Source organism: Eptatretus burgeri, chromosome 13 (assembly GCF_056783735.1).
Source record: "Eptatretus burgeri isolate ZD-2024b chromosome 13, Ebu_testis_v1, whole genome shotgun sequence".
In the NCBI taxonomy this organism is placed as follows: domain Eukaryota; kingdom Metazoa; phylum Chordata; class Myxini; order Myxiniformes; family Myxinidae; genus Eptatretus; species Eptatretus burgeri.
In genome coordinates this window covers 5087273-5100587 of record NC_140973.1, presented here as the reverse complement: position 1 = coordinate 5100587, position 13315 = coordinate 5087273, and the positions used below count along the sequence as shown (strand labels likewise).

Below are 13315 nucleotides of genomic sequence, written 5' to 3'. Positions count from 1 at the left end.
GCTGCCGTAATTGTGCAATCGGCCCGGCAGGATTCTGGTACTCTCCGCTCGGGGTACGGCTCGGATCTGGCTCGGTAACGGCCCGGATCGCGCAGATCCTGCTGAGGGTGAATTTCCCCGGTAGTTTGGACGACGTGGGTATTTAGGTATATTGAAATTGGCAATTGACCCGATCCCACGTGGTTGACCTGTTGGCGATCTTCGATCCGATAAGGAACCCGTGACCCTTCGGGTTTATCTGAAAGGTACGACCTAAATTCTGGGTGTTCGGTGGAGCCGACTCAACTGCTCCATATAGCGGTCGTGCTCGCCACCGAGACCCGGCCCCACAACAATAGGTGTGTTGATTTACCCGCTGTATCATTTTATATACTGGACTGAGAAAATATACTATATTTGACAGCCCTGTGGATTTAAAACACGCCAATGTGAAGTATCCATTCCATCCATCGGGACCATGCTCTGTACAGAGAGAGCGTCGATGCTGCCACAGCGGTCTCCTGGGACATTGGCCACAATCTTGGACGGGTCACCATTCCGACGCAGGATACTCTAAATGGCTCGATCATCCCAGCAAGCTGGTACTCATTTTGCCGACCATAGAAGGACGACAAGCTGAGTCAACCCCACCTGGTATTAATTAAACGGCCAAGCAGGATTTGAACTCAGGAACCCAGGATCCCAAGCCTGCCACCCGAAGATGCTTGCAGATGCCACAGGAACACTTCAGGCGTCTTGGTGCGGCATGAACATCACCATGACGTCACGTATCCTACAGGGGGGGTCATAACGCCGTTCAAGACAGGTAAATCGAAGTGGCACACCTCCATGAAAAACCTGTGCCCCATCTCAGCCCCCCCCCCCCAAATCATAACACCTTCGCCGTGAGGTTAGATTATCCGTAGTTTAGTCATCTTTTTCGTTTTTAGCAGATCACATTGCTCCTCCATGAGCCTCGACTCTGCTAAAAAGAGAAATGCACCTGCCATGGAGTTTCTTGTTGGGTTCGTGAACTGCTCGGCCACACGAACAGGAACGTTAAAACAACCCAAACGAATCAATACAATTGTGCGTGATTGGTGTGAAAGGTCAAAAGCAGGTGGAAATGTGACGTCATTTCGTTGTGTTATCATAATAAACTCACCTTGCGGTAAATTTCATCGGCTTTAACGGGCACACAGAGGGACAGAGCACGACACCCCGGCAGGAAAGGGTCCATTTTGTCGTCCGTGCTGCATTCACCGAACAAGAAAAGCAAATGGCACGACACGGTCGCGCCTCCTGAGCCGCGAGTTCGAGTTCAAAACGGTGTTTTAATTGATCTTCTTGAACAAAGCGATCGGCAGGACGGAAATTGTGACGAATCGTTTGAGGTGGAAGGCCCGGGCCACGGCAGCCGTCAGGCACCGATATAAGGAGAGCGCTCATTGGTCGGTCGCTTTTATTGTTGTGAGTATCGAAGAGTCTGATTGGCTGATTCAGTTGGCGCAGTCGTCCGCCGGCCCTCATGACGGAGAAGCCTTCAGACGATGCGTATTATTATCTTCAGCTTTTAATCGAAGTTTTCACTCTTTCCATTAATTTTCTTTTACCTCAGTTTTTAACGATTTCTTCACCTCTGACTCGATGTTTTTACTGAGGTATAAATGCCACCGAAGTGATAAAATACCCGCTTCGCTTCGCTTTTATTATTCCGCAATAATAATAATAATATTTATTATTATTATTATTATCCCGGATTTTCCTCAAAATTGTTTTTTATATCGAGTCAAAAGATCCGAATCGCTGTTGCTCTTGTTGTTTTCCATCGGGCAGGTTTTCATCATCGTGAATCTTCACTTTGCTCTATTGTAAGGGACGCCCCACAACGAGACGTTCGGTGAACATCATCGTACGGACGGCGATCAATAAAACGGGAAGATCCTTTCATCTTGATCGTCGCGTCAAATGGCCAAGGCGAACGGGGAAGCGTCTGCTCAGTGTGAGGTGAGTACATCGTGTTTGCTCTGCACGGGAGACACTTGTGTGCATGTCCAGCAGGGAGGAAGGTCCAGGTGGTCGAGATGGTCCAGGTGGTCGAGATGGTCCAGGTGGTCAACATGGTCCAGCAGGGAGGAAGGTCCAGGTGGTCGAGATGGTCCAGGAGGTCCAGATGGTCCAGGTGGTCGACATGGTCCAGCAGGGAGGAAGGTCCAGGTGGTCCAGATGGTCCAGGTGGTCGAGATGGTCCAGGTGGTCGAGATGGTCCAGGTGGTCCAGGTGGTCGAGATGGTTGTATTAACCCGGGTTAGCCTGGTGTTGGCTCAGTGATTAGGGTGGCGGCTTGGGATCCTATAGTCCTGAGTTCAAGCCCCGTCGGCCCACTGAATTAATACACCAGGGGGTTGACTCAGCCCGTCATCCTTCCGAGGTCGGCAAAATGAGTTCCAGTTCCAGTGTGTGTACTGGTAGAGGGGCACTGCATCAGCGACACAGTCTCGCTTCAAGAAATGATAACTACCCCGGCAGCTAAGCTGCCATACGACCACCATCACCACCACCACCACCACCACCCGGGTTCACGGTCTGCACCAACATTGGACAATGTTATCCTGAGGGATATTTTTACACTTATTGTTGACCGAAAGTAACGTCTTCCATTGTTTAATCTGTGCTAACTTCGACACACCTGCATGCGTTTTGAAAACACGAAGGTGTTGTTAACCAACCAGCGTTTTCAAAAAGCCAGGTACATTGATTGGTAAGTTCATCCGGTGAACAGAGACTTATTCCAGCCGTTACGAGTAAAAGGACTGAGACTGACAACATGGTCCAGAGGTACGCACACTCGTCTTTAACCTGTCTACCTTGGGTTCGAATCCCGACCCAGCTATAAACGGCCATCCCGGTGTTTTAACAGGCGGGGTGATTGATCAATATGTGTGTGGTCCCTCGGATGAACGTTAAGCTGGGAGTTCCGTCTGCCGACATTAGTTGCTGGACGTCAAATATCCCAGAGTGTCCTTGGTGAAGGGTAGGTGAGCTATCGCAGGAAAACGTGCTTGCGCACGCAGCGTGGGTCTTTCCTGCGGGTGCGCAGCAGTATCGGTCCAGGGCTGTGCCTGCGGAGACTTGCGTACAGGTCTAACCAAGTTGTCAGCGCAGTACAAAGCACTGTATACAGCAGGCTGGGGAGGCATCTCAAAGTGGGCAGGTACGAAAGTTACAGAACAACAACCAATCTCACACACACACACACACACACACACACACACACACACACACACACACACACACACACACACACACACACACACACACACACACACACACACACACACACACACACACACACACACACACACACACACACACACACACACACACACACACACACCACCCCAGGGCCCAGACCTAATAGTGTTACAAATCTGGAACCTATCGCACACAACAGCCAGAGTCCTTATAGATCAGTTATATTGGTATGTATGTGTTTCTAGGTGGGGTCCCATCCTATGTTTAAAGGGTGATTAATTGTACGTTCACTGTGAATTATTTTATAGTTAGGATTTTTACATCACCAACAACAACGACAACAACAACACTCTGCTCACGGCATTGTCCACGCCCTTCGCGGGCATGCGGAATTCCATGCCCCAGGCAGTGTGGATTTCGCACCAAATATGGTCACGAAGCGTTTCGCTCTGGCTTGGCCCCAAATTTGGGCACAGAGCGCTTGTTCTGGTTTCGCGCCAAATAAGGGTATACGTCATTTTCCGCACAATGGGCGACGCGCGGACCAGAGCCGGGGCGGTCCTTTTCAGGAAGGCGGAGCCGCGACACGCCGTCCACCCAATGGGAGCAGGCGACGTGGGAGCGGACCCGCCCCGAAGGATGGAAGAAAGGATTGATGAGTGGGTCCCGTCTGCTCAAGCGCGTTTCTGACTGGGTCTGCGGCTGACTGCATCCTGCGCATCCGAGGCGTCTCGTCTTGCGCATTACAACAAGCGGTCGACCATCTCATCATGGGAGATCACCTCGTCTCACCTCCTCTGGGTTCGGCTGCCCTGGTCCGTTCTTTGGCGACTGGTGCTCCGGGGAGGTACGGTCGTCCAACCGCGCGAACGCGGCCAGGTTTCCAGCACGTTCTCTTCCCTCAGCTCGTCTTCCCTCCGAGCTGAAGGGGCAATAAAGACCTCGAGGTCCATCTCTTCCTGGGGTATTTGTGTGTGTCCGTGGGCCCTGTCTCTAAGTCGTATTGTTTTAGGAATTGCTTGTACATTTGATTCCCTTCTTTATTCGGATAACTCTGCCCTTACGTGCTTCCCTCGTCCCCCGATTATTGTAAATAAATTCCCTATTGTTGAATGTCCCAGCTCGTTCCCTGTCATTTCTTTTATTGGCTTAGCACAGTGCGTGTTGAGAAATAGTGAAGCAGTAAATTGTTCATTTGGACCGACAGGCCTCGGTAACCATCCGCTCGGGTTACACACGGTTCGAGCACGGTAACGGCTCGTTCCGCTCGAGGCCTGTCGAGGGTGTGAATTCCCCGGTAAGCTTTGTTGTCTGGGTACTTAGGTATATTGAAGTTTGGCAATTATCGGCGATTCATGGTCCTGTAAGGGGCCCGTGCCTTTCAGATTTATCTGAAAGGTACAACCGAAATTCCGGGTGTTCCGTGGAGCCGACTCGACTGCTCCCCCAAGCGGTCATGCTCGCCACCTCGACCTGGCCCCACAACAATAGGGGCCCGTAATTATTCCTCTATTTTTGTTTCATTATTGGAGTAGAGTTATAAATAATTACATTGTCATGGGGAGTATTATGCTATTGCCACCCTCCGTCGTAAAATAAACGACTGTGGGAACAATTTACATAATGATAATCGTGGAAATGGCGTAAATGCAAACTCCATTTCGGTGAAATGAATTGAGAAACGAATCCGCATTTCAGAATAAGTGAATAACACCATAATTTTATACGGTATGTGCTTCGGATGACGAAAATACGAAAAACCTCCATATAGGTTGTTATTTTAAAAATGTATGGTATTTCTGTGCACACGTGGAAGAGTTTCACTCATGAGAGCAAAGATCTCTGGTGATCTGTCGATGATGGCACTTCCAAGTTCCAACCAATGACAGTGGAATATCATGTGACATCAGAGGAATTGATTCGCCAGTCGAAATGCAGTACATACTGTACACTGTACTGTACAGTCTGTACTTATCGTAATTTGTAGAAATTAAGCCATGTCTGCTTTTTACTAACATAGGTCCGGTACTCAGAAAAGACATGAGAAGGAGCAGTGGAAGAAAGAAGCACAGAAGGGCTCTCGTACTCTGTTCTATGTCGGTGTAAACAAGGTCAGTAGCTCTCCATTAAGTGACGGAAACAATTTGTGAGGAATCTCAAGGTGGCAACGCTATTGATGATAGAAAAGAACAGTTTATTATATTGTTGCGGAAATGGCCCTTTGTGTGTTATTAAATATAGGATTAGCCCAGATCCCCATTAAATGCATGTTTAGCCAGGTTGTTCGGTAAATGGATTCTACATGTGTGTCGGGAGGTGTCAGAGGCTGTTATTCGTTGGTACATTGGTGGTGGACCGAGAGGTTCTTCTTCTTCCTTCCTCTCTCTGGACAATAGTCCCCGCCCAGCGTTCTGAGGGGGAGTGGCCTAGAGAAGGAAGTGAAACTGAAGGGAGGAGCCAAGGGTTTTTTTTTTTTTTTCGAGGCGAGGCATGCGCCGGGAAAGGTGGTGAAACTGTGAGCGCCGAGGTGGCGCCGATCGGCTGTACACGGGACGGCTGTGTCTGTTTTCGTGAGGAACGAGCCGAAAGAAAGGCAGGGAAGGCAACAGAGAAACGACGAGTGTCGAGTCGCGATCTGCTGGAGGGGCAGTCGGGTTTTGACGTGAGCGAGTGAAGGAAAAGACTGCAGGAGTGCTGGGAAGACGGTGGTGAAAATGAGCGCCAGTGTGGCACGATCGGCTGAATCGGGCTGGCTGTGTGTGAGTCAGCAGTCGGCTTTGAGGCGAGCGAGGGCCAAAAAGAGAAGTGAAACTGAAGAAGTAAAACTGCAGTGGGCTTCGAGGCGAGCGAGAAAAAGGAAAGGCAGTGGTGAATCGGCCGGGAGAGAAAACTGAACCTGAGCGCGCCGAGTCTGCCCTCGGCTGGATGAGAAACGACTGGGAGGGGTCGTGATCTGCTGTGTCGGGGACGGCTGTGTCTGTCTGCGATCTGCTTCGTGAAGGAGGCAGGAGAAACGACTTGAGGCTGCCTGCACGTCGAGTCGGCGATCGACTTTCATGAGAAGGTCCTCGACACGTTTGTCGATCCGCCTGCCGATCCGCCTGCTGGAGCCCAACACCTCGCTTTGGCCTGGTCTTGTGAACAGGCCAGGCCTGGACTTGTATACTGGACCTTGTGCGAAACCAGCTGAAACCTACCATCGATCTGACGGTCTTGTGCCGTCGACCTTACGCAGGGTCAGAACGTGCGGAGGCCGCGTGTATGGGCAGTGCGACAAAAGGAGGACGAGCGCCATCTTGCCACACGGCGTGTTTGAGCTTGGGCACTCAAATCCGTGGACATCGGCTTGCCACGAGCCACATTCGTGCTTTGCCACTTTCCTCTCGTCCATGAAACATCACCAAGTACTCTGTGTCTTGTCTGCATGCTGTCCGTGTCTTGTTTGCATGTCGTTTAAGGTTTATCTCGTTAGAGTTCCCTTCGAAACCCGTAATCCGTAGCTCCCTAGTGAAAAACGGGTTATAGATTGATTATAACATTGTCGTGAATGCTTTGCTTGTGTCGTGTTTCCCCGAATGTGTCCCCAATAAATCTGGCTGATTCGTATGAAGTTTCCGCTTTGAATTAATTCGTGCCGCGCCAAGGAACGATCCGCTCGATTTGGCTATAAAAACGAAAATGGTTACAGACTGGTAGACTCCGCTCGGTCTCTGACAAAACCAGTCTGTAACCGGGGTCTATTCCCCCAGCTGGCAAGGTACAGGTGTATTTTGGTATCGTGGTTCGAGATGCGTAACCCGAGAATTGTGCCGAACCAGCCTGCGTGAAAACCCTGGAGACGGCGGTCGTTAGGGTGGCGCCGAATCTGTAACATTTGGCTGTCGAGAGGAGGGTGCGAAAACCCTAACTGGTTACGGACAGTGATTGACGCACTCGTTCGAACCCCCCCCCCCCACCTCCGAATCCATAACAATAACAATATATATATATATATATATATATATATATATATATATATATATATATATATATATATATATATATATATATATATATATATAGTGGATCATCAGCACAGGCCATGAACTCTCACAGAACATTGAGAGCAGTCTCAAATTCCAATGTGCAAACTTTAACGTCGGCCAAGTCTCTGAAATTCCAACCCAGACAAGTAGAAAACTGTGCGAGGAGGCTATCAGAAATATCCCAAAAATATTTTATTACTGATGGATAGGGTCACAAAGTTCCAACAAATATCTACAGTTTCAAAATGCCAAATAGTGAAACTGGCAGTCGTTGATTTATAAACCATTTCTCTCTCTCTCGACTTCACTGATAATTCCTTTGCCCCCCCCACCCCCAAAAAATCTGGAAGGATCCTCCTTTTCTCCTTCACTGTGCATCCTGTGGCTGCTGGTTGCATCATTGCTGGGGCCTGGGAGTGCAGGATTACATTACATCATATTACATGGTCAAGTTTTATCGTAATATATTGTTACGGCTGTGGAAATTCGCAAACCACCATTCAGGACCCGTAGGTGAGATATCTTGATAGGTACCTGTGTAGTTAGCCCAAACCTGTTGTATAGAGGGAATTTATGTGATTCATCTGGGCTGCGACGCTTTGAGTTAGCCATTTTTTCTGTTCTATCTTTATTTTGAACCAACCACGTCTCAAACGCCATCACACAACAACCACGCCACCGCCACCATCTACGCTCCCACATCATCGCATCACCGCCATTCCCAAACGGCACCATAACCATCAAACCACCACCGAAAACCCTCCACCACCTTCACCTCTCTCCTTTTATGGCCATTCCCGCACCACCTGTGAACACTGAACGTCCGGCTGTCTCAGGCCCGTTCGGCGTTTGGTGCCGAGCGCACCGAGTCGCGAGCGCAAATGGCGGCCTTTCCGAGGGAAAATTCGGATCAAAAACGCTACACGCCCACTTTTCCTCCATCCAATTAGCGAGCGTGGGGCGGCTTGGCCCCGCCTCCAGGTGCGTGTGTGTGAAGTCAATATATACAAATTCTAGGATCAGGGGAGGTTTACGCCCCCGTTTCCTCCGACCAATGGGCGAGCGTGGCTCCGCCCCCGAGTTCATTGTGATCCGAATATTTGCATAACAACTGCACCTGCCAGCCTATAAGAAGGCGAGCGCAAGGCGAATGAAGTGAGTTGAGTTCTGGAGTCGGCTGGGGAGAGTTTGGAAAAGAGTGGCAAAGTCGGGTCGGTCGGGTGAGGAGAGTGTGGAACGGAGAAGAGTCGCGGTGGAACTGCAAGCAAGGGAGCTCGGGTCCAAGGCGAGAAGGACGGCGGTCGGCGACGAGGTTACGGTGTGGGGAATCGCTCGTCTCGTCGCGGGACCCAAGCCAGCCAGCCATCCTCCTCCCACAGGGCCTCAACAATTCCCCCTTTCTCCCGCGCTGAGATAGTGCAAAAGTGGGCCCCGTTCCCACCACACTCCAAGCGTCGTGCCAACGAAACCCGCCAAGGATAGCCGATTGGCATGATTGTGGTGAGGTCGAAAGGCCCACCCGTGACTGGCTCCGGGCGATAGTTCCCGGAGGGTCACGACTGAATTGTCCATCCGGTGGGCGACGTGCCGCGATCCGAGTTACATGGCCGTCCGCACACCGGCAGGCGTGAATTCGCAACAACATTATATCTGAAACCAGATGAAGGGGGCCCGACACAAAGTATTGCCCCGGGGCCCATTATGGACTCTCGGCACTCGTGCATGCACAAACACACAGCAGGGACCCAGAAGCAAGAGAGAGAGAGAGAGAGAGAGAGAGAGAGAGAGAGAGAGAGAGAGAGAGAGAGAGAGAGAGAGAGAGAGACGTGTGGTTTGCTCATTTTTATAACGTCCCGTGGAGCGCATCTCCTGCGGCATGCGCCAATAGGCTGATGCAGGCTGTACAATCCCACCCACGCACAGCCCCATGGCTTTGAGCCAGATATTGTCCATATATGGGCATGGCTCTTGCAAGTCACTTGTCCTCGCGCTGACCCCACAGTAGCACTCGTCGTCTGTGCGCCGATTGGCTATAAACGAAAATAATAAAGCAGGGGTGTGTTCCATCACCAATATGCTTGCTATCGCTTGCCAAGCCAGCTGTTCCTTATCAACCGGAGTGTTTGTTTTAATGCTTAAGCCGCTTAGTGAGAGCTCTACAAACTGTTTTTGCATCATCTATCTATAATTCCAGCAATGTGTGTGTGTGTGTGTGTGTGTGTGTGTGTGTGTGTGTGTGTGTGTGTCTGTGACCGCTGTTTCTCGACAACCACTGGTCCGATCTAATTAAAACTTGCCAGATATATTGCTGGGGACCTGAGGATGTGCCTTTTCAAGGTTTGATATAAATCGTACAAGTGCTTCCCAAGTTATGGCCATTTATTTTCCAAACCAATGACATGACACGTTGTTGCGTGGGCATGGCCGATGGGGAAGGGAAGCTCAGCCGCGTTCCCCATTACGGGTTACAACGTACGGGCTTCCGGAGAGTGATGACTTTGTGTATTCTAATAATTTCTCGATTTCTTATGCGCATTTATAGATAAACACAATGCCCCAAGCTATGATCGTTTTCATATTAGAAAGTGCATAAATTTCGGTAACATCAGTGCTGGTATGCTCTGAACCAGGAAGTAATTTTTTTCTCTCTCTTCTCTTCTCTTTTTGTTTTCTCCTTGCCACGACATTGCGAAAAGTTAAAATAGGTTGGCGCTAATTGAATAATTGGGTATTAAAACGAAATTGCGAATAATCGTAACTGCAAATAATAGACGAACTTCCGGGCCACGCACGTACGGGCACGCGAGAGCAAAGAAACGGCCTGTGTGGTTGTTGTTTGTTGCTCGCGGTTTGAATATATATATTTTTTTTACGGGCACGTACTAGTCTATCTATAGTTCCAGCAATCTGTGCGTGTGTGTGTGTGTGTGTGTGTGTGTGTGTGTGTGTGTGTGTGTGTGTGACCGCTGTTTCTCGACAACCGCTGGTCCGATCTAATTGAAACTTGCCAGGTATATTGCTGGGGACCTGAGGATGTGCCTTTTCAAGGTTTGATATTAATCGGACAAGTGCTTCCCAAGTTATGGCCATTTATTTACCAAACCAATGACAAGACACGTTGTTGCGTGGGTGTGGCCGATGGGGAAGGGAAGCTCAGCCGCGTTCGCCATTACGGGTTACAACGTACGGACTTCCGGATAGTGATGACTTCGTGTATTCTAATAATTTCTCGATTTCTTATGCGCATTTATAGATAAACACAATGCCCCAAGTTATGATCGTTTTCATATTAGACGGTGCATAAATTTCGGTAACACCAGAGTGCTGGTATGCTCCGAACCAGGAAGTAATTTTTTTTCTCTCTCTCTCTTCTCTTCTCTTTTTGTTTTTCCTTGCCGCGACATTGCGAAAAGGTAAAATGCTTTGGCGCTAATTGAATAATTGGGTATTAAAACTAAATTGCGAATAATCGTAAATGCGAATAATATGCGCACGTCCGGGCACGCGAGAGCGAAGAAACGGCCTGTGTGGTTGTTGTTTGTTGCTCGCGGTTTGAATATTTATTTATTTATTTATTTATTTTTACGGGCACGTACTAGTGTATGTACATCGGGTAATTTTTTATTATTTCCAGAATCGAACGCGCAATTATACACCACCCAAATAAACAAACATTCATTGGGACGGGTAGGGGACATGTATTGCAAAACAATTCTCGCTCTTGTTGGTAATGGTAAACACCCCAGGTTACAACGGGGGAAGGTTTAAGAATGTCGGGAGGAGAGAAGGCAAGCTGTACTCGGAGACACAGACACTTGGGTGGAGAACTAGATCTTTCCAAACGCGGGACACATTTCATTAACTCGAGGAATTACATCAGACTTTTTGTAACACGTATACTTGGAAATAATATTCCAATGTACCCCCCATTTTACCTCCTAGACCAGATCCATAACAATATTGGGTATTTTTTTTTCATTCATTTTTTTTAGCCTATTTTTTAGTCCACCGCAGGATGAAGACCTCATCGCTTGTTGGGGATACTGTGGTCATATTGACAGACTCGCTGCACTTGCCAAGTGTGGGTTGGCGATGGATGTGTGTATTTATAGTTACTGGATCAGTGTTGCTATCCCAATTGTTTAGGGAGGGCTTACATCGAGTTGAGATACCAAAATGAAACAACCAAGCATTCAAATGACCGTTAATAATGTTTCATACTCGTGGTTCAGGGATTACCGAGAGAGGAAGCCCTCAGGTTCCTCCCAAACTCCTGGCCCTGTAGGTCGACGTGACACTGAAAACTTTGTGGCCTGTTGGGTTGGTTGCTAAGCAACCACAAACCTCAATTAACTTCATCAACTCGATCAGGGTTATCCGTCTAACACCGTTTACCTGAGCAGCTGGCTAGATTAACCGAGTTTCGTGCCCTCAGCACACGCTCAGATTACTGGCAAGTGATACAGTGAGTGTACGTTGGCTAACGAGACCAAATCGCGTGGGGTAAAACTTCCTGGTTAACAATACTGCGGACTGTGCTGAACCAATGAAGGACAGGACACAACTAGCAAGTTGAACTGAACAATTGACATTGGTTTATTTATAAGGAAGCATGAGAAAAAGCATCTGGCACAGCGAAGACAAGGAGTTTATTCACAGGGGTTTTTTGTACAGCAGGGACATACAGTATTCATGTGGTGTGGCAAGAGACATTGTGACACATTCTTGCAGTAAAGAGACAAAGCAGAACTATACACAGATTCCATATAGCTTACACAAACTTACTTAAGTTAACATAACAAGCACCATCAGAATCACTCAAGTAAGAGAGACAAGAAAATCCGAGGCCTTGACGACCTCTGGCTTACCCGGCACATACTTGTCAAAAGTGCAGGGAAGATAAGTGTCGGGGTAATGAAAAGAAAAGGGGGGTGTCTTGGTGTGTGACGAAGAAGTGCAAGTGAGATGTAGTGTTTGTGCATAGAGTGAGAAAGACAGGGTACGAGTCAGTGGTCACTTTAAAAAGAGTGCTTCTTCCAGCTTTGCCCTCACTGATAACTCTTGTGCGTCTGCAGTAGAAGAGTCGGGAAAAGGAAAGAGAGAGAGAGAGACAGACAGACAGAGACAGAGACAGAGACAGAGACAGAGACAGAGACAGACAGAGAGAGACAGAGACAGACACTTTTGGCCTCTTGATTGTTTGGGATCATGATGTGACAAGAGAAGTTATACCAGTACAAGCAAATGCCTGAGCATTGCCCAACAAAGAAACAAGGTAAATTAAAACTTCACTGTAAGTACACCATCAACAAGTTCACATAAGGATGTGTTCACACACCACTGTTGTGAGAACAGTGTACAATCACTGGAATGAATTTCAAGGTGCACGCATGCTGTGACCAAGGTTTTAAAGAGATAAACAACATCGGAAACAGAATCACAAACATCTTGAATTTTGCGTTTCCTTGACATGTATATAGCAAGCTTCGCTTCAGAGGACAAATAATTTGCTAACAGGCACTCGTATTTACGCTGGTGGAAGATGCTAAAACCGTAAACAAAACCACAACAAGTAAAAGTTCGGCCGAGTCCCCGGATAGCACGTGATAAGACTGTAAAAAGGGGTGCCAACCTTGAGCAATCAATAAAAATGTGAAAAATAGTTTCTGTGGCACCGCAGAAGGGACACAATTCTGTGTTATCGGGACATATACGATGAGATAAAACATTGGATGGTAAAATGTAATGTGCCAGTCGCCACTGCAAATCTCCGGAGCGCTTGGCAGTGGGTGCCTTGTACATAACATGCCAGTTGATCGAAGTAGAATGAGTGGTCTGAAGCATTCTCCACCAATGTGCTTGTGGTTCCGCAGGTCTATCGGGAACAAGGGTTTTAACACACAAAGTGTAAACAGAAGATTTTTACATCAATTTAAAGGAGGTGAAACCTTGAAAATGAAGCAAAAGCTCTGGAAAGGGATGTTGGGATAAAGAAAGGTTAGCTTCCACCTGTGGAATCCATTTCAGATTGGTTTGCTTGAAAAAGCGCAGAATCA

The 13315-nt window shown here is 48.2% G+C and overlaps 2 protein-coding genes across 4 annotated transcripts in view; one reads left to right on the top strand and one right to left on the bottom strand.

Annotated features, from left to right (window-relative positions):
* The window catches only part of OXSM (3-oxoacyl-ACP synthase, mitochondrial), a 28206-nt gene extending 26798 nt beyond the window's left edge, over positions 1-1408 (bottom strand). Inside the window, exon 1 of one of the 2 annotated variants that reach the window (XM_085850842.1) lies at positions 1145-1408. The gene's annotated coding sequence lies outside the window, so the exon portion shown is untranslated. Of the gene's footprint in view, positions 1-424; positions 447-1144 lie in introns of those variants that run through there. The other variant, XM_085850843.1, reaches the window with a different exon arrangement.
* Positions 1253-13315, top strand: part of TOP2B (DNA topoisomerase II beta) — a 150012-nt gene continuing 137949 nt past the window's right edge. For both annotated transcript variants that reach the window (XM_085850839.1, XM_085850840.1), the window contains exons 1-2: positions 1253-1449; positions 1816-1986. In XM_085850839.1, coding sequence (XP_085706965.1) covers positions 1948-1986 — 39 coding nt within the window. In that variant the 5' untranslated portion in view covers positions 1253-1449; positions 1816-1947. The remainder of the gene's footprint in view (positions 1450-1815; positions 1987-13315) is intronic.